The 26,807-nt window shown below is 37.4% G+C and overlaps 5 protein-coding genes and 1 long non-coding RNA gene across 10 annotated transcripts; 2 read left to right on the forward strand and 4 right to left on the reverse strand.

The window, feature by feature from the left end:
• Positions 1-4,363: 4,363 nt before the first annotated feature.
• On the reverse strand, positions 4,364-7,067 carry LOC143444180 (fatty acid hydroxylase domain-containing protein 2-like). The gene is made up of 7 exons (XM_076943326.1): positions 6,147-7,067; positions 5,797-5,888; positions 5,558-5,679; positions 5,281-5,486; positions 4,991-5,096; positions 4,720-4,886; positions 4,364-4,647 (listed from the first exon to the last, which is right to left on the reverse strand). The coding sequence occupies exons 1-7, from the start codon at positions 6,344-6,346 to the stop codon at positions 4,515-4,517; spliced, it is 1,026 nt and encodes a 341-aa protein (XP_076799441.1). The 5' UTR covers positions 6,347-7,067; the 3' UTR covers positions 4,364-4,514.
• Positions 7,068-7,330: 263 nt separating this feature from the next.
• Positions 7,331-10,262, reverse strand: LOC143444205 (fatty acid hydroxylase domain-containing protein 2-like). Of its 2 annotated transcripts, XM_076943364.1 has the most exons (6): positions 9,645-10,261; positions 9,431-9,552; positions 9,162-9,364; positions 8,474-8,579; positions 8,149-8,315; positions 7,331-8,024 (listed from the first exon to the last, which is right to left on the reverse strand). In XM_076943364.1, exons 1-6 carry the CDS (start codon positions 9,739-9,741, stop codon positions 7,868-7,870), a joined length of 852 nt encoding a protein of 283 aa, XP_076799479.1. In that variant the 5' UTR covers positions 9,742-10,261; the 3' UTR covers positions 7,331-7,867. The 2 variants fall into 2 exon arrangements, with proteins under 2 accessions (XP_076799479.1, XP_076799486.1); XM_076943371.1 differs by having other exon boundaries at positions 7,882-8,315; positions 9,645-10,262.
• LOC143444220 (uncharacterized) lies at positions 9,786-11,569 on the forward strand. Its single transcript, XR_013113692.1, has 3 exons — positions 9,786-9,922; positions 10,262-10,369; positions 11,052-11,569. It is a non-coding gene; the product is annotated as an uncharacterized LOC143444220 (long non-coding RNA).
• On the reverse strand, positions 10,778-15,672 carry LOC143444189 (fatty acid hydroxylase domain-containing protein 2-like). Of its 3 annotated transcripts, XM_076943338.1 has the most exons (10): positions 15,261-15,672; positions 14,887-15,100; positions 14,746-14,796; positions 14,300-14,364; positions 12,731-12,896; positions 12,409-12,530; positions 12,131-12,333; positions 11,632-11,737; positions 11,369-11,535; positions 10,778-11,188 (listed from the first exon to the last, which is right to left on the reverse strand). In XM_076943338.1, the coding sequence occupies exons 4-10, from the start codon at positions 14,333-14,335 to the stop codon at positions 11,032-11,034; spliced, it is 957 nt and encodes a 318-aa protein (XP_076799453.1). In that variant the 5' UTR covers positions 14,336-14,364; positions 14,746-14,796; positions 14,887-15,100; positions 15,261-15,672; the 3' UTR covers positions 10,778-11,031. The 3 variants fall into 3 exon arrangements, with proteins under 3 accessions (XP_076799453.1, XP_076799461.1, XP_076799468.1); XM_076943346.1 differs by lacking the exon at positions 14,746-14,796; XM_076943353.1 differs by lacking the exons at positions 14,746-14,796; positions 14,887-15,100; positions 15,261-15,672 and having other exon boundaries at positions 12,731-14,110; positions 14,300-14,421.
• A 110-nt stretch (positions 15,673-15,782) lies between these two features.
• LOC143444168 (uncharacterized) lies at positions 15,783-21,572 on the reverse strand. 2 transcript variants are annotated; one of them, XM_076943314.1, is made up of 14 exons: positions 21,434-21,572; positions 21,222-21,351; positions 20,691-21,020; positions 20,394-20,582; positions 20,090-20,200; positions 19,915-19,983; positions 19,412-19,643; positions 18,904-19,044; positions 18,542-18,673; positions 18,262-18,426; positions 17,754-18,059; positions 17,274-17,620; positions 16,985-17,190; positions 15,783-16,771 (listed from the first exon to the last, which is right to left on the reverse strand). In XM_076943314.1, exons 1-14 carry the CDS (start codon positions 21,498-21,500, stop codon positions 16,479-16,481), a joined length of 2,718 nt encoding a protein of 905 aa, XP_076799429.1. In that variant the 5' UTR covers positions 21,501-21,572; the 3' UTR covers positions 15,783-16,478. The 2 variants fall into 2 exon arrangements, with proteins under 2 accessions (XP_076799429.1, XP_076799421.1); XM_076943306.1 differs by having other exon boundaries at positions 15,784-16,771; positions 18,775-19,044.
• A 1,280-nt stretch (positions 21,573-22,852) lies between these two features.
• LOC143454626 (uncharacterized) lies at positions 22,853-26,753 on the forward strand. The gene is made up of 7 exons (XM_076955022.1): positions 22,853-23,436; positions 23,714-24,186; positions 24,685-24,980; positions 25,165-25,351; positions 25,423-25,537; positions 25,666-25,871; positions 26,122-26,753. Exons 2-7 carry the CDS (start codon positions 23,819-23,821, stop codon positions 26,222-26,224), a joined length of 1,275 nt encoding a protein of 424 aa, XP_076811137.1. The 5' UTR covers positions 22,853-23,436; positions 23,714-23,818; the 3' UTR covers positions 26,225-26,753.
• Positions 26,754-26,807: the final 54 nt, after the last annotated feature.

Here is a 26,807-nt window from a genome sequence, read left to right on the forward strand (position 1 = left end):
GGACACCGGATAACCCGGACAACCGCTTTATTCGGCCAAAATGCTCGGGAACGGAACAAAAGTAAAAATTGAATGTAAAAAACTCCCGTTAATTCGGACAATTCTCCGCTTAATTCGGACACGGGTTGGCAATTCCTATCGTTAGGTTATGAGTTTATGACACAATAAACAGTACTTCGTTCGTTTTAACACAAGATGCAATTGCATTATGAGTGATCATGGTGAAACAATGACGATCCATGCAGTAACAATCGACAATAAACTCATATAAGGACGCGCCAATTTCATAGTCGCTTTTACTTCGGTACAATTGCGTCCATCTTGTAGAACAGAATGGTACAGCAAAGTTTAGCAGAAAAATTGAAATTGCTCACTAAAGTAAACAAAGACGTTTTATGCGATCAGTGCCAATTACTGCAGTATAGCCCAGCTGCAATTCATTTATTACGCAACAGTACAGTATTTGTTTGCGTTGTCTGCCTTTACGCATGACCATGAAACGAACAATTGATTTTCCGCTTAATTCGGACAAAGCCGTTTCTCCGCTTAATTCGGCCAAAAGTGAGCGGACCCAAAGTGTCCGAATTAAGCGGAGTCGACTGTAAGTAAGGAATTTATACGTAGGCTTAAACACTTGTAGCGGCCATTAAGTGCAGCTTAGTTTTTCGCTCTTTGGCGCCCTTAAGCTTCTCCCCGCATTTTAGGTTGAAATCGTGATTTTTTCTCATTGCATTTTCGTTTGCCTTTCTTATCTACTGTTTTCGGTTTTGACCGTAATTCCAGAAAAGTGTTGAGCTTATAAGGTTATGAGTTATGACTGTTTTAATATATGAGCGAAGTTATGGTTGTTAGGTTGTCCTAAGGACCTATGCGATGAGGTAAATCTCATTCCTGACTCGAAAAGGCGGCTGTTACAATAATATGTTACAATAATAATATGATTTGTACATATATAAATAGGTTTTATATATACATTATATAAATTATGCATGTAAATTACCAATGAAAATTGGTTAATTTTTCTAAATATTTTTCGCCACGCTGCATGCAGATTAGCTCCTTTGGCTAAAATTAGCCACACCTGGCAACCATGCGTACGGTGATTATATTAGGTACACTGGAGGAAGTTGGCCAGGAACCGGTTCTGCGAACTTTTTTATTTTTAGGAAGCGGTTCACGCGAATCGGTGCGAACCAGCTGAATCCCACCACCGGTAGGCGGGCATGTAGGCCTATACTATTTATTTATTTCAACGATATAAACAGTAGAGATGGGCCGACACGAACCCAAACCCGAATAGATTCGCCGAATACCGCCTTTATGGAAGATTCGGGCGAACACGAATACCAACAATGGCGAACCCGAGTACAATATTACTTATAAATTTACTGACTTTTGTTAAAAATGATGATCTAGTTTTCCGACAAAGCTAAACTAGAATCAGCAGTACTTACAATGAAGGTCGTTTTCCTAACGATTTTGCTTTTTCAATCGTTTTTTAAACACTATTTTTCAAAAGAAAGCGATTTGTTTATCGATTACATCATGTTACAAGCAAGACTTGACAACTTTTGGATGAAACTTTATTGTTTGGTTCTAATACGAATAGATTCGGGATTCGTTCGTGTCGACCTTCATGATATTCGGGTTCGCACGAACCCAAATAATCTTCCTCACGGCACATCCCTAATAAACAGTAAGTTCAGTTGATTGTGAAACAAAAGTCTGATCGTTTTCTACTGTATTAATAAATAGAATATAAACCAATGTCGCACACTAAGCAAGTTAAGTTTATCTAATTTATAAACCACAAAAGGTAGAAAATAAATCGGGTTTTGTTTAAAGTTTAAACTGTAGGCTACGCTTTTGAAACAAATTTGATGAGCAAAGGAATTGTAAGCAATAATCCTTTGTTTGAAAGGAAATTAAAAAGAGAAATCGTATCTTAAGGAATGGCGAGGTCAGTTTCGAAATAGCATGTTGAGATGTGTGGTTACTCTCATCATTACAGCAACAAATAGAAGTCGGCTGAGAACTATGTTCATGCTAAAAAAAAATTTTTTTTTATATTTTACTTCTCTTCACGGCATCATCACAATTGACAGCCTATCTGACTCCGGTGACTTAAAAATTATCTCCGCTCATCTCTGTCCTCACAAACGCGAAAGAGGGAAGCTGACGACATATTTGTGGTTTTTGCTATGCTGCCAATATATGACGTAACACGTCTCCATTGTTTTTGAGCCTTCATTTTTCCCTCTGCCATAGTCTTCGTCTACTGCAGAGGTGACGAACCTGCGGCCCGCCAAACAATTTTGTGCGGCCCACCAAACGATTTGACAAACGCCCATACATGCAAGGCATATAGGACTTATAGGAAATTAGGGTTGCCATACCGTCCGGAAAATTCCGGACATGTCCGGAATTTAGGGTTAAACATTGCGCAGCTGGCAATCTTTTTTCGAGGGATAACATCAGATTTCCATATTGAAGAGAACTTATTATCTCTCGAGTCGATACACGGAACTACTCGTGGAGAGGATCTGCTACAGAAGCTTCTCCAAGCCTTAGGCAAGTTCAACCTGCCATTAGATAAGCTGTGTGGTGTTGCTACTGATGGCGCACCAGCAATGGTTGGGAAACATAAAGGGTTGGTATCATTGTTGAAGAAGGAAATGGGTGCAAAAGGAATTAGACATGATGGATTGGTATTTTGCCATTGCATTATTCACCAGCAAAGCCTTTGTGCAAAATCGGTGAAGTTTGATCATGTGATATCGGTAGTATTAACTTCATTAAAAAAAGGGATCTAAACAACCGCATATTCAAGCAAGTTCTCAAAGATTTTGATGCTGACTATGATGATCTACTTTATTACTGTGCTGTTCGTTGGACAAGTTGTGGTAATATGCTCAGACGCTTTTATTCTCTTCTACCAGAATTTATTGAATTTAGAAATTTGAAGAAGTGTCCTCTCACTGAGATAGAAGATGAAAACTGGTTGTGCGATTTAGGATTTATGGTAGATTTCACGAAATATTTAAACGAATTAAATGTACAACTCCAAGGGCCAAATCAACTGTTGCACACGATGTTTTCCAAGATCAAATCTTTCATGTCAATGCTGAGCCTTTGGGAAAATCAGTTGAAAGATAACAACTGCACACATTTTCCCACATTAAAACAACACAATCCAACTTCATGTACTCAGTATGCTTTGGAATGTTCAAGTCTTTTGGAGAGCTTTAAAGCTAGATTTCAGGATATCAAAAGCAAACAACTGGAGCTTGATATCTTCTCCATCCCCTTTAATGTTACACCTGCTTCTGCACCCTCTGAGCTCCAACTTGAACTGATAAAACTACAGAGTGATGACGCGCTAAAAGCGATGTATCTGAACAAGCCGCTGCTTGAATTTTATCGAGTATATTTTTCAAAGGAAGAGTTTCCAAACTTGAGAGCTTTCGCTCTCAAATGGTTATCTGTTTTCGGCAGCACGTACCTATGCGAACAGTTCTTTTCTAAACTGAACATTACAAAAAGTCGTTACAGGTCGAGGTTAACAGACGAAAATCTTAGTATGCAGTTGAGAGTTGCTACATCGTCGGTTCGACCTAATATTGAACGCTTAGTCAAGAGAAAAAATTTCCAAAAATCTCACTAAGCAAGAAACTTTATTAAATCTTTCTTTTTATTTTTTGTTATTTTATGTTTCAATACTACATAAAATAGCTTCAACTGTATGATTCGCATGGGATTTTTATTACTTTTGTTTGTTGTTCCTTATTGTTGATAAACTATTTCTAATCGTTTATAAAAAAACTACATAGTCATATGACTTAAAAGTTGTGCGGCCCGCTTACTCAGCTGTAACTAATGAAGTGGCCCGCGACAGCGAACGGGTTCGTCACCACTGGTCTACTGGCTGGCACTTTTGATTGCGTACGGTGTGGCCAAGCTATGTGAGTTAAATAGTTGTCTTTTGCAAGGTTAAAAGCGTGTATTTTCGTTACTACGTTTCTACATTAGGTGATATGGTGATTAATTTTAACTAATACACAGAAGCTTCTCACTTGTTTCTGATCCAGTCAATTACATTATTTTTATTATTATTAAATTATTAGACATATTTTTATTCATTAAATCAGTCGGCATTAAATACTGGTAACATTGGTAGGCCTATCATGTTTTACATGAAGCTGAAAAGCAAAAAAGTTAAGCAGAAATTGCAGTATTTTTTGCTTTGGTTGTGTTGAAATTTATTTTATTGGCTAAAACGATTATTAATATCCTAACTTAAATATATACTAGTAAAAGTTAGTAACCTATGCTCCTGACAATAAAACAAGCAATACATATTTGGACAATTTTTTTGTTCAGTAAATATGGAAAAAGTAGTAAAAAACTTTACAATTGATAATGTCATATGAGACAATAACAGAATGAATTGTATTCAACTAAACTTCAATTGAAATTGAACATTGCCAATTAAAAAAGGTGTTCATCAGAAATTTCTAACCGTCCATCCAAATAGGCTTTAGTGTGAAGTACATGGAATCCCACTTATAGTTAAGTGATTTTCTGAATTGTGAATCAGTATTGTGCAGGCGATCCAACCAGCCAAGTACACCATAACACTGATTAAATCTAAAAATAACGATTATTATCATCCCACAAGGCAGGGATAGACATTTTCACTGTATTATTAGTTAGTTTTACTTTAAGTGATGGTAGTCATGAAACTGCGGTGAAGGAAACCCTGGAAAATGATATCCACTGTGGTGAATGGTAGATACAAAGGTTGCAGCCATATACCATATGCAGGCTGTAGATATATGAGCTCCAATCAATACCGGGGAGAGAAGTATAGGAATCATGTTCACAACCTGTAACAGGTCATCGCATTGTAAGTTTTTTATTTTTGTGGCTAATAGCCTATATATTCATTTAGTTATTTTACTATTATAACTTATAAAGTTATAACACTAACAATGTGTTCAATTGGATGCACATACACCACTGCCATACTAATTGGTGCCGTCCACTCGTGGTGAACCTTATGGATATGTTTGTATAAGGCTGGATAATGCATTAGCCTGCAAGAAAAAAATAAAAACTTGTCTTGAAAAAAAAAACACCTTACTAATTTGTATGTGGCATTAGATGTAGCTAGATAAGCAATGCTGCCATTGTGGTGCTTGTTTGTTTAAAATTTAATAGGTGCAAGCTTTTGATAATTTTGTAGACAATTATTTATACAAAGTTTATAATGTAGCCTACCTGTGCAAATAGTAAAAGGCAATCTCTTGAACAATTGCAAAGTACAACATTTCAGAAAAAAATCTAGGCAAGCTGGGAAGATCTTCTGCTTCGTACTTCATTCCACCCCACTGAGTAGCTGGATACATAAGAATTACAAGAATAGTGGCAATAAGCTGATTCTTGTTGATCACGGTGATACATTTCTTGTAAAGTTTCCAGTCAACCTTTGTTTTAGAAAATCCAAACTTAGCATGCATAAGTTTGAAAAGTTGTACTTATATATGTGAACAACTACCGGAATGTTTTTGTCTGACTGAATCTTGTATTTTCTCAGAAACGCTGGTTTTCCTTTTAAGTCAAGTGACATGAAAAACAAATTGATTGTCCAAAACGGAATTCCAAGTGATGCCATGGTTGCTGTGAATTTACAAACATATGTGATTTCGTGAAAGCTGAGAGGATCTTTTGATGATCAATAATGATGCAAAGCTTTAACTTTATCAGTAACCGTACCATTTTTTTATAAAAGCTTACCAATTATAAACAGAAACACCCTGCTGTGTCCAAACAGCTGCAATAGCTGAAGCCATCCACTTATGTACCACTCTCCTCCAATCTTGAGAAATCTTAAACATACACAATAAAAGCTTTCCTAATCTCAAATGTTAGAATAATTCATAGTAACTTTACTGGTTCCAGGAAAGGCCTATGTAGTAAGGGCATACTTTGTTTGGCTCAAATATAATTAATTATACAAGTCTCTTCAGCTTCAAGAAAACAAGCTTTCACTATACATACATGATTCACTCTTGTTATTAAGAGTAACGGTTTTCTTGAAGTCTAATCTTAACTTATTCAAGTTTATAACAAGTACTTTATCTCACCTTGTAAAATATCCATTAAAGAGAAAGTCTGCTATACCTCCCAACAAGAGCACACTAAAAAGGATATTTGAATCTCTTCCCATTGTTAATATGTTAGGCTTATCTGATATTTGCCCTTGATAATAGTGATAAAGTAAGGTTGCTTTATTTTTCAACTGTGAAATATTGGATGAATGGCAATTTTTTACTTTCAAGGACATCTGTCCATTGGGAAGTTTTTTGGACTTATTCACCGGAGTGATGTGTTAACTTGAGAACCATTTTTAAATACTCAAATTTACCACAGCACTTCATATCATTTCTTTCAACTTGCTATCAGAGACCAAAGGACTGGAATGAATGACTTAACTTGAGTCAGTTTTTACAAAGTCTGGACTTTTTAGTACTTAAACGACGAAAGACATGACTGACTCGTGATAACGAGAAATTTTAGGCTGACTTGATTCGTGTTACAAACCAAAATATTTTAAACCGTTATAGAATCAGTTTTTTAGATGTGAAAGAATTTATTCAAAACTCACTATGCAATACATTCTACTGAATATGCAAAAGTGTCAAAAACAAATTTTCCGATGCTTATATTTACGTTACAAGTATTCAGAGAACCATTTATTACAGAACTAAAATGAAAAATAAAATGTAAATAGTAACTTGCTTGTGACTTGGCATGTGTGAAGACTTGAATAAACGTTACTGACTCGACTTGACTTGAGAATGTAATTAAAATGACTCGGCTTGACTTTGATTTGCGCTGTTAGTGGCTTTACTTGTGTTACACCATTAAGACTTGTTTTCATGACTGCTTGCTATGCTTCCTTAATTGTTTGATTTTTTCTCTCTAAGATTAATCCTTGTTTTAATTTTCCATAGTACTGTGATGTTATTCATACAATTGGTTTTTTTTGATGTGTAACTTTTAATAGAAGAAAAACAAATAATTAAAATTCAGTTTTTAAGTTCTCACTTCTGCTAGTGGTTATCTACTCACTTTTAGCAGTTACTTGTGCAACACAGGTGTAGTGTTGAATGGTTGTATATGTTTGTATTGAGTAAATGATTAAACATAGGTGCTGCAAAGTTAACGTTTGTTTGTTTAACCTCATGTAACCATCGTTGTCTATTTTTATAACTTAATTTCAGGGAAACCGTTTCTAATTTGCAAAGAATTTGTTTTTGCAGCGCTTAGAGCCCCCGGATTTGTTGCATACTAACTGTTAATGATTAAAATGTAATTTTGCAAGTTTTATTGAACTATGGCTGCAGAATCACTTTTGCCCTGTTTGCAATAACTTCAACTGATTGGTTGCTTACTTTGCGTTGATGACTAATTGCTTTCGTCAATCAATCAAACAGCTTTCGTTAATTATGTATTTCGTGAATCACAGTTAAACGTCAACAACACGACGCACAAGAGGATAAGAAAAATATGTTTTTTACCTTAAAAGAGCTTACATCACCCAGTGGGATATAATTATTAATTACCAATGCTTTTGAAATTCCTAATTCAGCAGACAAGATGTGGCAAAATAATTCAATTTCGTAGCACAACTAAGTTTGTTTTGCAATTAATTAGCATTTTGGCTATGAATTTAATCAACGACTGAACGGCAAATTGTACTTGAAATAAGGATTAACATTCAACAAAATTTTGAAGCAAATGGTTTAAAACTTCATCCATAAAAACGAAGTCGCATCAGTAACACAGTTTGTCACTGGGTGTTCTAGTTTTCTTTTTTATGTTTACTGGGAAATCGTTCAGTGATTGGAGTTAATCCGTAAAATGTTACGTGACGTTTGCAGTAAATTGATTCCTTGAACTGGACGCTCGTTTTGTGGAAGTTATCCAACCATCCAGTTACACCATAGCATTCGTTGAACCTATCGAACATCAATAGGGTGCAAGAGATATTCAATAAATTATGATGCCCTTCGTGGACTGACGTACAATATGACAAAGGGAAAAGCTTTGGCTAGTGTCATACCTTTATTCAATTACACTTACTTGATGTGGTGGTAATCGTGAAATTGCGGGGAGGATTGAAACGGAAAATGGTAATCGGAGTGGTTTAGACATGTTGAAATCTGCGACATTGCCAGCCATATCCATACAATGCTTAGATGTGACCCCATGAGGATTGGGCCGACAATCAACGGGAAAAAGTTGGAAACCTTGCAATATTAATTAGTAAAAACCAACTTAATATTTTGGAGCAAATTTGTTTGCTAAGACGCTGATTAAATTATTGACATTATATGTTTAGAATATTTGCAGAATTTTTTAAAGTAAAATAAACCTGGGCTAGGTAATAAATTAATGCAAGTTTTACCAGGTGTTCAACTGGGTGTGCATATGAAGCAGCCAGACTGATCGGCGCAATCCATTCGTGATGTTTTTTGTGGATGTATTTGTAGATCCACGGTAAATGAAAAAATCTGGAAAGAAAGTCGTAGCTAGGGAGCCAATCCTTGAAAGATATGGAAGCGTAAAAACCCTCATACGTATTTAATGCAATAATTTTACAACACTTAAAAATTTTTAGTTTATTAAACTTTTTTATTGCTTGTAGTAAAATTTTTTGGTAAAAATTAAGGGTAGACAGGATATTGACAAAGAACCGCAGTTTCACGACACAAGTGGTTGTTTTTATCATCAAAATCAAGACGTATCTTTTCTAGTGGACTGAAAATTGCTCAAGCATGCGAAGTTTTCGTTGATAATAAACAAATGCCCGAAAGTTTGAACTAAAATTAGGCTATTATCGTGTCTTTTTGGAGTTTTTTGAGAAAAGTAAAGCAAGTTTTTAGGTTTGCAAGTGATACAAGTAGGCGATTTTTAGGTTCAAACGTCGGTAACTTTTTGCAGTCCAAAAACCCCTTAATCTTAGGCCTAATATAAATGTCCCTAACAATTGTATTCCATCTACGCAGGCTATATTGTCTACTGAACGTGGGTCTAAAACAAGATATGGAAGCTTATGCGAGTATTGTGTAAACTTATAATAGCTGTTGTGTTACCTGTGTGAATAATAAAACATTATTTCGACCACAATGAGAAATGCATAAAAATCTATGGGAAGCCGCCATATCGGCGGCAACCGATTCTGACACGACATCCCACTCTCTCGCATAATTGGATATAAGAGCCATATCATCAGGCATGACAAAAGTTCATTTGTGAGGGAGACCCTACAGCACTGGATATACCGAGATGCATCAACCTAAAAAGAAAAAAGGAGTATGCTACAAAATGTATTGTAAAAGCATTCAAATAAAACCAGCTGTACCGGTATATTCTTGTCCTTTTGAATTTTGTATCTGTGAAGAAATTTCGGCTTTCCACTCAAATCAAGCACCATGAAAAAAGAATTGATTGCACAAAAAGAAAGAAAAAGTACCATTGACGTGCCTGTAAATATTACGCAAGTTTAAATTACTACAAGCAAATTGTTCAGCAAGTATTGCATGGATATCTACAATTAGCTGTAGCCTATGGCATACCAATTACGAAAACGGACTTTTCGTCATTGTCAAACATGTCCAACACTTTCGACCATTGCAATTCAAAGAAGCTTCTTGCCGCACTCAGAAACTCCATGTAACCTATTTTTATTTCAGAACCCTTTTAGATTTTAAAGTGGGCTATCGAAATCCTACAAAAAGACAACTAACGTAGCCTTGAGGAATAGGTCATTACCTCAGCAGCTTCGATTAACTTGAATAACTGAAAGTAGTTGAACGTAGCTGGTCACAGCAAATGTAAAAATAGGCTGTTTACGGTAAGGTCAATTGCTGTATTTTATTCTGTTTTGCAATGACGTGACTCAATTGATTAAAAAAAAGTTAAGCTAATTGTGTAAGGCCAAACATAGTGTTCTACGAAAAAATTTGTGATAGGCCTATTACCTTAAAAGTTTAAACAAAAAAGTTTGCGATGGTGAATGGTAACCAACTTGGTGCAGCGCCTGATCAAATTCAGTAAGGTTTATGAACATGGTTTGACTCGAGTCAGAAAAACATAACTTCGTATTACAACTCTGTTTCCAATTTTGAATAACTCGAAGTATATTAATCGGTGTCTTTGAACACGAATTAACCAGTTTTCTCTGCATGTGTAGGCTACATATTGGACCAGCTGCCGACCGATGCAAACTGTAAAATGCTTTATCAAGTCATATGTTGCTGATGTGTTTCTTTGGTCTTGATTCTTCAAAGGCCATTAGCAGGTACAGTATAGGCCTACCTACATAGCTTACACGAGCAAACAAGTAAAATTCGCATTAAGTTGTTTGAACATTAATGTTCACGGCTGTAGTTGACAACTGCATAGCTGCTCAGTGACCACGTATTAATAACTTGAGCACTGCACTGCAATTGGGCAACTACAACTAAGACCTGAGCTAAGATACTTTGCTGCAAATATGTCAATGTTAGTTACCCTAACCTTCTCCGACGTAGCCTACAACTATCACCATTTACTAACAGCGTTGTGTAACATGGCTTAATTGCGGTTCTATTTACATTTCGGCTTGTTTAACAAATTCTTCTCTGCCTAAGCGAATTGAGCAGAAATACGATTCCGGTGACCGAGAATATGCGAAACGACGTCACGGGCTGCAGTATCTCAGTTTGTCAGACAGGGTAGGCTACTGTTCACGTTCTTGTCGCACGTTACGTACACCACAAAATGTAGCAAGACGTGATTAATTTTAAGAGTATTTCATGTATTGATTTCGACTTGCCACAACAAGCTATTTTTAATTGATATTTGATAGTTGGTACGTTACTATATTTCGCTATTTACGTTGACAGTATGCATAACCACATTGTGAGGATTGTTTTTTTAAATAAGCAATCCATTTTGGCTTCCATTTTGGTTGCTTTAAATTTAATTTTTTTTTCTGTTAGAGTCAGGAATTAATTCAGTTATTGGTGAGAGACTGTAAAATGGAACGTTTCTTTTGAATTGGATGGACTTCTGGTAATCTTTGTCGGTCTTATGAAACCGGTCAAGAAACACTCCGGATCCGAAACATTCGGTGAACCTGAAAAATAATTTCTTGTCACTATTGGCTATAAATAGTGAAGATGTGTTATTGTGAGAAAGGTACTAAACATTTAATATGCGTAACCATCCTGTATAATGGAAATGCTTGCAACTGTCTTTTCATGAAACAGCAGTAGCCTACTGCAAAAATTAATCAGCTATGTAGAGGCTGGCGAACTTGTAATGATGATAATCGTGGAACTGGGGAGATGAGAAGAATGGAAGGTGATAATTGCTATGATGAAGACAAGCTTGAACTTGGAAGTTGAAAATCCAATACCAAGCCAAGGACAAATGGCAGCCGACCAGAATAGGACCGCTGAGAAGAGGTGCAACATGGGATACCTATTTTGACAAGTGAATAAAATTCAAAGCTTTACTCTTCGTAAAATCTACTTTTCATGGGAGAGTGAGAGTGGAAATCTGTTTTAGTCCACATACCAGATGTTCAACGGGATGGTTGTAGATTGCGGCAATGCTTATTGGAGCCACCCACTCGTGATGCCATTTGTGCATAGCTTTGTAAAATGGAGGCCAGTGCATAAGTCTGCCATGAAAATAAAATCGCTGAAGTTAATATTTGACCAACATTCTAAAAGATAAATACGCGAATCAGCCGTTGCGTTGCACAGCAAAAATATGTTTCACCTTGTGGCAATTTCAGGTTCTGCTTACAAACCAGTACACAAAAGAATTTTAGTATTTCGATTTAAACTGAACCGGGTTATCAGAAAACCAATTGTAAATAGCATGATCTAATTCATTTATCAATTCTTATATGAGACTGATTTGTAACCAGTTACTTTTGCGTGACTTAACCTCAGCTACGTTATTATCCTATAAAATTAGCTAAATCAGAGGAGTTAAAATGTTACACATGCTATTGTACTTTTTTAAAGAATTTTTGGTTTATTACAATCGGAAAAATATCAAAGCCTACCTGTGGGTATAATAAAACACGATTTCGTCAATGATTACGCAGGCCTGGTATTCCAAGTAGACTCGCCATATGTGTGGAAGTTCCTGGCTGGCTGACATACCGGTGTATTTCATTACTGGGTAAAGCAACCAAACGCACAAGCAGGTGACAAAATGATTGCCGAAGGAAACTATACAGCATCGGATAAAACGGCTCTTTTCAACCTAAAAATTTGCGTAACAAATTCAGTATTTTTACGATTAAACTTGATCCGCTGGTGCTTTTAAGTCATATGTTACTGGTATATTTTTGTCTTTGCGAATCTTGTATCGGTGCATGAACGCTGGTTTTCCGGTGTAGTCCAAGTACATGAAAAAGGAATTTACCAACATGAACGAGGTGACCAGGATTAGAGTTGTACCTGCATGGATTGCAAACACAACGGTTACTATTGCTATGTTTTCTTACAAGCTGAAATCTTTCTGGGTGTGTATAACCTAGGACTAGGCGGAGAATCGGGAAAAACAATTCTTTTAATTGTTTCATAGTAAATTATGTAAAATGCGAGATTGCATATCACTACTTGACGAAATTATCATCAATTTACCCAAAATACTTTACCTGCACAAAATACCAGATGGTCATCATTTCCAAAAAGACTTAAAACTTTTCCCCATTGTTCACACAGATAGCCGTGTGCCATGTAATACATGTCTACTAGCGATATTAAGAAATCCATTGTGTTTAAGATAGTGAACTTCTGCACAGATCGAAGTAAGTGACTTGCCTGCAGAACAAACAAAGTTAGCCAGCTAACTCACCGCACCTAATATGGTAGTCATTAGTAGCTTTGCTGAACCTGCGATACAGCTTTCCCCAGCACTCCTTAATTAATGTGCTAAAAATCTGAAAGCATGCAGGACTTGTGGGTGTATTTACAAACCACTCCTGTACTGTTTGAGTGTTTAAACTGAGGGGTAAAAGCTTTTGAAAAAACGCAATTACTGGTTGCTGAAGAAAAGTATTATCTGCTAAACAATCTTTTTGAGCTAAATAGTTTGTTACACCTCTCCTTTAAGTCCTGGCAGAGACATATGATCAACCTTTGCAGAGTAAATTTTTTATTTCGTTAGCCCTTCGGCTACATCTTGCTACCACGATAAAGTTTTCATTTTGTGGAAGCCTGGCAGCCTGACTCTATTTAAACACCTCAATTCATCGGGAAAAGTCTGTTTGCGTTTTTATTTTCTCGTAAGAGCATTTGCGTTTGGATATTGAAGCAAAAGGGGCAAGGGCCTTCTTTCTTAAGCCCTGAAGAACTAATAACGTTTGCCGCTTGGTCTTTTCCTGCTTTAAACACCTTGCTGTAAAATCCAATTGTTAGCGGAACCATTTGTAGAAGCTAAGCTAAGATATTTGCCTAAGCTTTGGTGAATAGGACAGCTTCATTCATCTTCTACAACTCGCTGAGTAGCTACAAAATTCAATGCAACGGACTGATCATAGAGTAGGATAGCCTATGTACTATCGTAGACAGCGTAACCGTCTAGCAGTCAGGCTTAGGCTAATGACGATGAACAATAGCTTAATATCTCACAGTTCGGTATGTTTCGCAAGATTCTAACGTTTTTTTTTCTTTTACGAAATGCTAATTATTGGTTTGAAGTTGAATAGGAGCAATTCTTAAAACACCTTTATTCCGGAATATTGCAGAGTGAACAACCATACTACACAAATCAATCTGTATACAGCAAACGGAAATTATTTTATGGCCCAGATTAAAAAATTTTCAACACCACTTTGACTACAACATTTGGGTTGAGGAAGAAAAGGAATTTCGCAATAAAGTTCAGTTTTTATTTTCAAGATGACTTGGAACTCTCCGTTATTGGTTTCAGACCGTAAAACACCACATGCCTCCTTCTGTAAGCTGATTTCTGAAATTTTTCATAGGTGCCATGTAACCAATCCAGAAGGCTGCCGCTATAGCATTGGTTAAACCTAAAGATTTTGCCGGAAAATTTGTATAACTATTTTGGTAGGTTAACTACTTTGTTTGGAATTTATTAATATATCATGTTTATAATTATTTTAGTAATAATTTGCTATAAGTTAGTTGGTGATTGTTTTTGAAATTTTTTTTAATTATTCTCCTTTGACAACAGCTGAAGCAAAACAAAGAATGCGTACCTTAAGTGATGAAAATTGTGATATTGCGGAGACCATAGAAAGACAGCGGGCCCCAATGAAAGGGTCTGTTAAAACCAAACACAGCTGAACTTTTAGATATTGAATAGAATATGGTAAGCGTTTAGGCAAGTAATTTCATCATTAATTAGGCCTATAGTTCTCACTTTAACATGACCGCCGTGGTTAACTACGCACACAATACTGTTTGAAACAGAAGTTTTTTAGGATCGATTTTATGTGAGGCCGTCGTAGAAGGTTATTTCTCTTGTGTAAGTATGTATGTAATAGTCAAGTCAATATATCAATATGTAATATTGACAATAGTAATACATACAATATATGTTACAAGTCAATATGTAATACAGATGTGGTAATGGAGTTTTACAAGACAAGTCGCAGTACTTCATCAACGGATACATAAACCATATGCATAGGCAAGTGATTACCTGGTTAGCGAAAGAGATCAGATAGCACTTAAAGAAACGCTTTGGTTCAACCTATTAAAAACACTTACGTAGTTAATAAGTTAACAATAATACTATCAAAACGACTATAGCTAAAAGCTAATACTAAAGGCGCTAACTAACCGGGACATTTTTGTCTTTTTGAATCTTGTATTTTTTATGAACTTCGGGGCCCCGTGTAGTCGAAGAACACAAAGAAAGGGCCGACTATCAAATACGATATTATAAGAACGAAACTGGTTCCTTCAGATGCAAAAGTTGTCGTTAGTTGGCGCTGGCCTTAAGACTTCCTTCCTCCTCTTTCCTCAGTTACCGTTTTGTGCTTGCAGGAAGTTACCTATCAAAATATTTACTGCATTCAATCCGATGCCCTTACGAACAAAGTTTGCCCCTGGACAGTTAGGTACCTGGTCATATCATAATTATATAATCATTTAAAAAAAAGTTGAACTTGAAAGGGTAAACTAATTTAATTGTCACGTAATTGGTAGGCATACCTCCGACAAACACCTTCCAATCATTATCACCGAAGAGATGCAGCACTTTCTCCCATTGTTCATCCAGATACCCACGCACAGAGCGGTAATAACTTAATATCTTATGGTCGCTTAGCATGGTGGAAACTTAATGAAACTTTTGGAATTGTCGCCAAAATTAAACTATAAGTGTATTGGCAATCCTCAATGGCTGAGCTGTAACTATAACGACCATACTGTAACTAGAGGCGCCAGAGACGACTCGGCTCGCCCATGCCCTTTTGCCCCGGGGACGGTGGCAAAAAAGGCATAATTTAAACAGGATTGTTACGTTATGTCAAACCTATGACATGTATCTAAAATCTTCAATCAGATGAAAAATAAGATGTTTGTCATCCTAACCACATGTCCATAATAACTTAACCTATAATTCTTCTTCCAATCGAAATCTAACTTGCGATCAAATCCAAATAACTCAAACCAACGTTTTACATATCTTTTCTCATAACCTTAACGCCTATCAACCCGCTGCACGACCCACTTCTCGAGCTGCTGACATGTGTTCTTCGCTTGCTCAATGCTGTAAGCTTGTTTGCCTAATTCACCCGAAAGTTATTACAAGGAGAATAATTATTGTTTCTCTTTGGGTGCTGAGCTGACGCGATGACAGAATACGCCTGGTCATATTTAGTTGCTGTCACGTGAGATTAAAGTCCGTAAGCAAACAGTAATGATATTTTTATGATACCCATAAATGGATTGTTTAACACGGTCCTCTGTTTATATTGGCTTTATACGCGGTAAAAGTTTTAGATTATATTAATAACTCGTGAGAAATTTACAAAATGCTGTTAGAGATATGCTTTCTTTGATGTCGAACGGCGTACTTTTAACCAAACTTAAAGGAAACAACCCGACAAAAAGACTTCAGACCTGCGAGTATGCTTTACTGACGGATGATCAATAAAGCAACAATATCGGTGCTCCGTCGTCTCTATAAAGTTTTTCATTATATCGTAATAAGTCTATTCACTTAAAGACTGCAAAAGTTGTTACAAATTACAATGGGACTCTTAACACCGGGGAAATACATCGAAAGGCAATCTAAACAAAGCAGCCAACTAGCAACGTTACGTGATAAACTAAAAACGCGAAATACATTCGTTGTAACCTGTTGTATCCACCAGTAAACACAAAGCCTATACACAATGAACGTGAACTGCCAGGTTTACACTTATATTACACTCTGGTAGAAGAAAGTTTTCGTTTCGTTGTCAATGTGGTTTCATTTGTTCGCAGAGACGATTTTAAAGTCCGTGTCCTACTCCAAGCTTTGTCCAAATACCTGTCCATGAAACTGCTGTAAAGTATCGGATTCAGTGAACTGTTAACAGGCAACAAAATGACTGCCGATATGACGTAAGCAATTGACGGCAGCTTGATCCCGCCCATGTTCAAAAACGTCATGATGGAGACTGGAACCCAGCAGCAAAAATCAGATGCGATTAGACGGATGATTTTTCGTTGCAAAACTGTAAAAAGAAGAAGAATTGTATTAGCGTATACAGTATAGGATTCTACGGTGACCATGTATGCTAAAATGTACTGTTTTCAAAATAATTATTTCTTGCTTAATTACCTAGTTTAAGAGTTAAGACTAGACAAAGAAGTGAATAAATCTAATACAAACCATATCACCAACAAAAGATGGCCATAGTTGGTTGGTAATGTTATGGTTCTTTTACCTTTTGAATGTTTTTGGTTTTTCACTGATCGTGTCCTGTGCAAGCTCGAGCTTGATTTGGATTTCATAAAGATGGCGACGTAGGCCGATGAGACGAATACAAAGGATAGGAAGTTAAACAATGTTATGGTGAAGGAATATGACGAAGAAGCGACATTTTGTGTCACGAATAATTTGGGAATGCACACACTGTTGGCGCTATAGTACCTTGAAATGATAAAAAAGAATCCAAGACTATGTTAATTATTGTGTTGTGCAATAGTTTTGCCGTACTCCTATCGGTTTCTTACCCTAGCCATCCTGTTGCTTCTAAATACTGAGGATGGTTGCTGTGACGTGAAACCACCGCCATCAATGTTTGCCATGACTCCGCTGCTAGAACTTGTTCAAAGCGAGTTGTAACATTTGCCGGTATCTGGTCAAAAACGACAAGCTTTTCAGCAAACAATTTTGCAGAATCAAAGTCCACTGTGGCGTTGGCAAAAAATGGGTTTGCTCGGATCACTGCGCTTTGCTCAAAGACTGAATGAAGCTCATCCAAAAGTGGAAGAATTGCCAGGAGAAGTGATATTATCCAAGCGAAAAAGACTAAGCTCATAACCAATTTTGCGTTAGGTCGCGTGGACGAGTCGAATGGCTGTTATAAACAAGAGTATGTTTTAATAAAACCTGCTAAACAATAACAAAAGATCACAGTTCGATTCTCTATTCGTTCATTATCAGTTCATGCTCTTTGCTGGGACTGGAACATTCGTAAGTTATCCTCTTACCTTGATGACAGCATACAGCCTAAAGATTGTAAGCATGAGCATGGTCATAACAGAGGTTTCGGAGGAAATCACTACCAGTATACCCATGACTGCGCAAGTATGGCTCGATAACCAGTTTAGCCTATTAGCGCAGTAAATTCCACTGTAGAAGATCCCAGTCGCCCCCAGAATTATTAGATACACGCCCATGAGGAAATCGGCAAGGGCGAGATTAAAGACCAGTATATGGTTGGTACGTAACGAAGCAGACACGTCTGATTTTTTCATGATACGATGCAAGGCCTTGCTTTCTTCGAACATCACGCACTGCGAAAAACAACATATTTGTTTTTCTCATCACAATACACGTTTACTTCGAAAGTCATTGTTTTCTATGGTAATTTATACTGTAGGCTATGTAGCACCTTAGAGCTAAGGTTATGTCCTTGCAATTCTCATTGTTAACACTTAGACCAAAAAAGGTAACTATTATAGTAAGGTATAGGCTATGAAACTGCACGAGACTTACCAAGTTACCACAAATGGCAAAAATTCCCATAACCCACACAAAGACTCTAAGTACAGGACTGCCAATGAGCTCATATCTCGATGAAAAAATGTTGTGGTCTGGCGGTTTTGACTTTATCGGACACTCATCACTCCAATCTGAACAGTCACACCGGCCGTCAAATTTCTGTCAAATCGTTAAGGTCAGAATAACTTTGGATGCTGTTTTGCCAGCAGTGTATAACTTTCATTATACTGACAGCAATAAGAATCATTTTTTGGCGTTTTAGTTCTTCACTCACTTGTCGTTCCGTTACGAACAGCGGCTTTTCATTTTCACAATAAAATCTACCATCACCTTCACAATTCTTTTCGTCACTTCCGTCGTCACAATTGACGTTGAAATCGCAAACAAACTTTCGCTCGATTGAAATCTGGTATGAACAACTCAATGAAAATCCGTATACGGGCGTTACAACAATGCCAATTTCAACAAAAATATAAAAGCAAGTTTTGTGGCAAAAACAATTTGTACTTTAGCGCCACCCAAAACCGGGCAGTAGAATCTGTCCGAGCAAGTATCATTAATCTCGTCCGAAAGATCATCGCAGTCGGGATAACCGTCACAAACTTTTGATTTATGGATGCTTATCAAGTTTCCTGCCTTGCAATAGAATCGATCGGGACACAAATCTTCTTTCTCATCTTCCTGGCCGTCCAAGCAATCTACGAATCCGTCACAGATTTGATCCTGGACGACCACAGCGTAGTGAATCATCGTCGGCATGTCTGGTGGGGTGGGAATCTATTTACAAGCAGGAGAAAACATCATCTGAAGACATGCGCAAGTTGAGGTGCTTATGCCCTAATCCCAACGCAGAAATAAACCGATTTGTGGTAATAAACTTGCATAAACAAACCAGAAATAAACTTGCATAAACTAACCCAAAACTTCAAAAATATCAGAACATTTGGGAAATATTGACAGTTTGTTTACTTTCTATCCTCCTTTTGATATCGTGAAAGAGTTTCGGTGTCGATATGCGGATGTGTTCCCGCAATTGTGCAAACGCAATTCAATTCTCTTATAGATTATATATATACCCGACAACTGTGTTTTCTGTTATTGTTTCATTAAACCTGACACTTAATTTCAAAAATTAAATCCTTACCTCAAACTGGCATTGGATCATTTTAAAATCAACATCAGTCAATGGGATGTCTAGTAAGTATGGTGTAGTGCAGGTAAATTTCATCACATCTGGATGGTAGCAAGCACCCGTGCATTCGTCGATCGGGTGTCCGGGTTTGTCCGGCCACTGTATATCACGTTCAGAAGGCACGGGGCATTCTCCTTGTCCGTCACACATGACTCCATATAGACTCTTACACGGTTTGTCACAACTGCAACGACTCGTACGAGTTAAAACGAAACTCGCCGTAGTAAGCGCCACATAATAATAGCGTTTGATTGACAGTGGACACACTGAGATTGTGTTACTTGTTTAAATCATAATACTCCAATTGTATGCTAAAGCCTTTTCTGAAGCTTATTTTTATTTTATTATAGCTCTTTATAGCTTGCTCTATTCTTTATATTTATTCTTATACACAAAATTATCACTTTAATGCATTTCAGGCAAAAATACATTCAGTTGTTCTTGAATTACTATACCGGCAGGTCTGATTTATGGTTTCAAACGTTCCTTCCGAACATTTCAACGTTCCCCGACAATATTCGTACCTTTAAATAAGCATTTAAAGTAATTTTGAGATTGTCTTTCGTGTTTTGTCACGTAAATATCCGGCTATTAGTACATATTGTAATTATAAATTAACAACATCATTACATTTCGTCTCTTCCGTCATAGCAGTCTCTTGTTCCGTCACAAACCGATGATCTGTTCAAGCACTTTCCGTCCCCGCACGTGACCTGCCCAATCTCACATAGATTGTTGTCGCTAAAATTCAGTCAAATTAAGTACAAGTCACAATCATACCGTCCACAGAAAAAAATTGCAGCATAGTCTGCAATGCAGTCCCATTTGTAACTGCATGGTTACTTAATTTATAAAGATTTTTCGCGATGACTACCGCTGACTGTATTTGCTAAATTTTAATTTTTTCGCCCATTCTAACTTTTAGTAATTTCACCTTGAGTTGCGCAGAGGCGGGTGCGTTAAAATGACGTCATTACAAATTCTGGGAACGTTGCCCTGGCACAAGCATTCGTCAGAGAGGTCGGGACAATCGATTATTCCGTCGCATATTTTGTTGCGTGGGATAATGACTCCACCCAGAAAGCATTGAAAACAGAGTGATGAGTCAAGAATAGAAAGAGACCTGTACAAAATGAGGAAGAAGAAGCGGAATATACCATTATACTATAAAGGTCAAGGCTACGTACTGAATAAGCGATCAAGACTATATTTGAGGCGTATAAGTAGTTACCCCGATTTAATGAAACATAGATCTTCGCCGTTGTCACAATCCTTGACGTTGTCATGTAGGAGTTGTTGAGGGATGAGACACGGCTTTCCATTCCTAACGCATTTAAATCCCACACCGGAAGTCCACTCAGTATCTTCGTCACATCCGTTACAGCTATTACCATCGCAGATCGTCGAACGAGGACGACAACTCGCGTCACCCTGACAACGGTAGTGTGTCGCACAGCCCACGTCACAAGGATCTACGTCATGGCAAGAAAGTAGCGCCTTACAATATGTCTCCTTCTTCGCTGCACAAGTCAGGTTGATAGGATTTTCCGTTGAGTGACAGCTGCAAAATATTGTATATACACATAAGCCTATTATTTATTTTTTATTCTTATAGATAACATACTTATTAACATTATAATGATTTTTAGTAGGTGACTGGTTGCGTTTTGCTGTATTGTATTTCATTTTTAGAACTATTGTTTCTGCTTTTATTGTAGACTCTGAGCTCGTTTCTGTTGTCAACAAAGTTTTTGATGTTTACCTCACTTGCAAGTCTGAACAATTACTACATCTTCTATCGGTGACGATTTCGTCGCTTTTATCCGAACAATCGTATCGTCCATCGCAGAAATATTCTCTTTTGATTATCTGACCGTTGTCACAAATAAAATCTAGAACACACGAGGAAAGTTGTTGTCGAGTTTATACCATTTTTATTAGTTGAATTATATTTTACGGTTTAAAAGCTGTTACCGTTCATAGATTGAGAAACATTCCACAGAAGTAAAACATGAAGCCAGAACCGCATGGTGGACGACATGTCAGCAAGCAAATAGCGAAACAAATTAAAGTTAATACAAATTAATGCTTTAGACAATGAACGAGTGCTACAAAAACCTGTAAATAAAAAGGTTTGCTAAAGATCTAACAGTATTCGACCTTCGCACCATAACTTCTGCACTGGAATGACTTTTCAATTATTCCTGGATAACTCCACCTTAATAATGAAAAAGCTCCACGTAAGAACATATGCTTGTATATGGCGATACTAACCGCATCGGAGCCACTTTCACTGAAAGACGATGTTGGATCGAGTTTTAGCTTCACAACTGAAAGCATCCTCGCCCCATAGAGGGCTCATTGAAAAACCACTTATCTCTCATTCGTTCTTGTTTAGTGGTATCCTTTGACTGCTTTACAACCCTTATTTGTTCAGTTGATGGAAGTATAGTGTTTGTGAGCGTATTGCGTACTTCTGTGATCAATAACGTAAACACTTGTACGGTCTGCTTGGAGAGGGGTGCTACACCAAATTTGTCGAAACAATGCCTGGAATATTAGAAGTAGCAAACTACATTGTTTCAAAATTTTGATGTATTCCTACCGCGACACTTTCGCCATCATTGTGTCCTGAAGCAGACAACGGGGAATTTGGTATTTACTAGAAATTACCGCAGGTGCTTCAACGGAATTTTTCCGGAGAAAATTATGGTTATGTTATGGATATATGGAAAATACCTTCATTTTAAAAATCTTACCTTTTTCCCGAAATGACAAAAGTGTGTCGGTGTTTGTAGTAAATATATTTGTGTTGTAAACGGCATATGATCCTGTATGGTCACTACTCGAGTCATTTATAGTTTTTTGAAATCAGCACCTGCTTGTGATAAAAAGCATTTTCGAGCAATTTACCAGATGCACTTTTCATATAAGCAACAAACAATGATAACTTTAAAGTGGTACTGCCAGGGTTTGCTTGCGATGGTGAAAGATACATCTTAATACATAATTATTTTACATACTCTGTATAATACGTATAGGTGCTGAGGGCCATTTGTCGTAAACATGTTCCTTAGACCTAATAAGCTAAAATAAAGCTAAAATTGCAATTGTATTGACACGTTCAGGTTCTGCGTTCGACAATAAACAACAGCTTGTGTTTTTGAGATGTGTTTTGGGAGATTCAATCTGCAACGTTGCACCTTCTGCGGGCGATGACTTGACAATTTCACGGACTTCCCGTGCTTCGCAAGGTAAGAGAACAAGGTAATGAGCATGATATTAAAGCGGAAACGTCACTCAGTCACTGAACGACCATAGAAAGCGTTTTGAAACGAAAATCGAGACCCTGCTTACTACGCTATGCATCGCTTCCAACAACAAATAAAGGAAATCATCCGTAATGCTTATATATTATTATTAGGGTTACGTTATTTACCATAGAATCTGAATGCCTCAGTCGAGGTAGCCTGCGGCCGCTGTGTAATATTCTTTAAATGGTTGATAATACTATATAGCATTGGGAGTTTACAAAAGGTTTTTGTTAACCTACTAATATTGACGATGGTGCTTACAGATGCCTACCATGGTTTCGCATATGTCGTATCGGGTCAAAGTTAGATACACTGTGCAGTATATTAATTGCGTTAATACGTGCGTAACAGCATTAATTAATTGCAGGAACTGATCGCGTGAGTAATAATTTGGGAATTCGAATGAATTGTCCACGATGGTCATAACGCAGTATGTGTCTCTTGACGTTTTCAGACCAGACTATTTCCTTGCAAGCATAGGATTTTGCAGAGTCAAATTAAACGAAGTGTACAAACTTTGTCTTTTTTATACTGCGATTTTTAACCATTGTGGCCGGATTTTTTCAGTCATCTGGATTTACGTTTAATTTAATCAAAAGGAACCGGTATTGAATGTCAACTGCTCAGTAGCTCTCCTTACAGGCCATGAAGTGCAGCTTTAAGGTATGTAGCATTAACGGCGATATTGTACGTTAGAAACGCAACTATGTTGCATAAACAAGCAATGATTAATTATAGTAAGTAGAAAAGTCCAAGATTATAGCTTGTAGTACCTGAAACTATGTTTGATTATCTACGCATTCACTGAAAGACTTTTGTTGATTTGAAGATTCTTTTTGCGGACTCGAGGTTGAGAATGACTTTTGCAAAGTGCCATGAAAATTAAATATATTTATCATAGTTTTTGTTTTAATATAAACTAATTCCGGCAATTGTTTAGGTTAGCAATAGTCCAAGTTCTAAATGGTCGAGACTGAAGTGAAAAAGCGAAGCCGACACTTTATTAAGAACCTGAAATTTGCTGCATTGACCAAAGTTGTGGTAAATGTATTCAACTTCCAGTCCTCACGGGCTATTTGGTACCACAGATGCAATTCACGAAAATTCAACCCATACAGAATGTCAGAGTCGCCGAACACCGACCTTCCTGGTTTTTTCGGTTTTGCCGACATTATCAATCGTCATAAACGGATTTATTCTCCTAGCTATTGTACTGTATCGCCATAAGTTGCGTCAGAACCACGTGTACTGTTTGGTTGGAAATACCCTCCTGACAAATATGATCTTTTCTCTGTTAGCTCTGTACCAAATTCTTAACTTGTACTTTGCCCTGGATGGTTACCCGGACACAGAAGCCGTCGAAAAGCAGGGAGTCGTTCGAAACGATGCAAGATTATGGTGGGCATTCTACAGGTAAAACGTGTGATACGGTACTTGGTGACTTAAAACAGGCGTTACTATACCCTTGCTTAAGATGAGCTGACTTAAATTTATGCATGCACTACAAGAAGGGGCGCCATCGTCTCCTTGAACAAAAGGTCGACATCTAATGTACATCATAATTTCATAACCTATTACCACAACCTGTCATTGTACCATGCTGTGACAAGTACAACTTAAGTGGGCTTTATATGATTCAAACCTGAATAACACCCATTGAAAGTAGTACAGCTTGCCACAATTTTGCCTTATTGGAAAGAGTTTTTGCGATCCCTGCCTGGTCGTGTCTTAAATGAAACCTACTCGGTTTCTGCAGTGAAGTTTTCATCCTGTTATAAGGATCTTTTCTACCTATAAAGGGAAAGCGTGATGTAACTTTTCGCACAATGTATGTCCACCACTAAATGGCAGCTTGCGCTGTGAAAATGATCTATCTGATACTTTATTTACTTTCTTTCTTTTTTAATTTAGAGCCATGTTGACGGCGATGTTTCTTGTGATGTGCGGAAATATTGGTGTCCTAGTATCGGCCATCAGAGACACCAGCCACGGTCCGTTGCTTTTCGGATCTCGAGCTTTGGAGCTTTTCAATAAAAATCGGATGGATCACGGGCGTAAACTTGCTAAAATGCTGTCCGGTTTTGACCGGAAGCGACGTCAAAGACGGACATGGTTTTATATTTTCTTCGTCTGGCTCCTACCTCTATTGTACGTCATCAGCGCCCCGCTGGGCTGGAGTTGCGGTTGGTCGTGTATTTGCTTGTCAGGTGGGTGCTTTTGCCTGCAGCCAAAACTTACCACGTAGAATGCAGCCGAAAAGATCTAAACACATATATCATATACGCCATCGTTTCTACTGGGTAATAAGGAAGCACTGAAAATTTCTGCGGCAATTCCCGATCTAGATCCAGGCTACAAGCAAGGTTTTATAATAAACTTGTTTTTGTGTAGGTTGTTACCAGCATTCGCAGCTTGACACTTTGTCACATCGACACTGCTCGAGGGTGTGGCCTCCAATGCGTCACGACTGGTTGTTTGTGGGAGTGACGGCCTGGGTGATATGCGTATTTGTCGTCGTGGCTATCTCCTGGCGAGCCTTTACTGCCACCAAGCGGCACTTTCAATTCTGTCAGGACAGGTAAGTACTCATGTCAATGCAAGGCCTTGTGCAAACAACTTTTGCAGTGACAGATTATAATATCGCTGAAGGGTGGTAAACGGGAACACATCTGTCGTGAACCAGAACATTTGTGACGATATTCCACCGGTATCCTACGTTAAAAGTCCACGTCATCGTTCTCTGATGCGGTCACGTCAAGTTTCGGTAAAATGCAGCGATTTTTGAAAACAGTGATGAACCTTTTATCTTTTGCGACTTATAACAAGATATCTCCTCGAGATCTAGTTATAAATATACCACTACAGGAGGCTATTACAGTGCATTTGCTACAGGGTCGTACTTTAAGCAGTTTGAGATACCTCATTTGGATCACTGTTCTTTTTGTTGTCTGCACCTCTCCCGCCATGGTGCTCATGCTGTACGACTTTTTCTCCGACACTAATCCTAGCATGGCGCTTGGAAACGGATGCTTATGCGTCTCTTTTGCGTATTGTTGGATTTGTCCATTGCTCTTAACTCGATGCTTACCTGGAATAAGGTGGATACTTGATACTCTTTCATAACTTTTTATTTTGTAGCCTATTATTGTTATTTATTTGTTATTTAGGGTATTTATTTAATTATTTACTTTTACCGTCTCAGATCTTTGTTATCGGTAAAGAATTAAACATTGTTAAATAACATCCAATTGAGGTCGTTGGTCGTTGCCAAACTGTTACAATTTATGAATGTGTGTAATAATAATCCTCAATTTTATAAACGTTTATACTATAGTATATTTTTAACAGATCAGCTATTAGCAGCCTTCTTTTGAAGATATGTAAAGGTGGGGTAAAGACGCAACAGAGGAGCATTGTGTCTCAAGTCCAAAGTACAAGCGAAAACGTGTGATATAGTGGTCAGTGTTTGCTTAGAAAGAAGAATACTTTTACAGTGGTGCTGTCTCAGAAGCTAAAAAAAATGTGAAGAGTTTGCACATGCTTGTGATTGCCACATATCGTTAAATTTTGCACTCATGCTGCACCACTCAGCCATTTTGGGGTATAACACAGCTCCGTTTAGAGAACTGTTGGTTCTGCTCCATGTTCAGGGATCAGCAACCTTTTTGTTCATGCTCTCACAGCAGCGTTATGAATAAATGAGTAGCCAAATACTCAGCAGCCATTTTTGTGGCAAAATCAGGTTACGCTTTTCCATATTTGTGATGGGCTGAAAAATTTACTGTGTTTCACAACGTACTGGTCTTCGATGAAGTTGTGTTGTTTCAAAGTTTACTTTGCTTGTTTCAAAACCTGTACATGGCTGTACATCTCTACTTTTCGTACATGTTTTATGGAAATAAATAAGTGCGTTGTTTGTTTGTATTGCATTCTTTTATATATTTTTCGTAAAATTATTAAAGTAACGACTCGTTCCATTTGTACCCAGTGTGAATTTTTTCGACTGACGTTGATCACGGTATATATCTTTTTCA

The sequence above is a fragment of the Clavelina lepadiformis genome, chromosome 1 (assembly GCF_947623445.1).
Source record: "Clavelina lepadiformis chromosome 1, kaClaLepa1.1, whole genome shotgun sequence".
In the NCBI taxonomy this organism is placed as follows: domain Eukaryota; kingdom Metazoa; phylum Chordata; class Ascidiacea; order Aplousobranchia; family Clavelinidae; genus Clavelina; species Clavelina lepadiformis.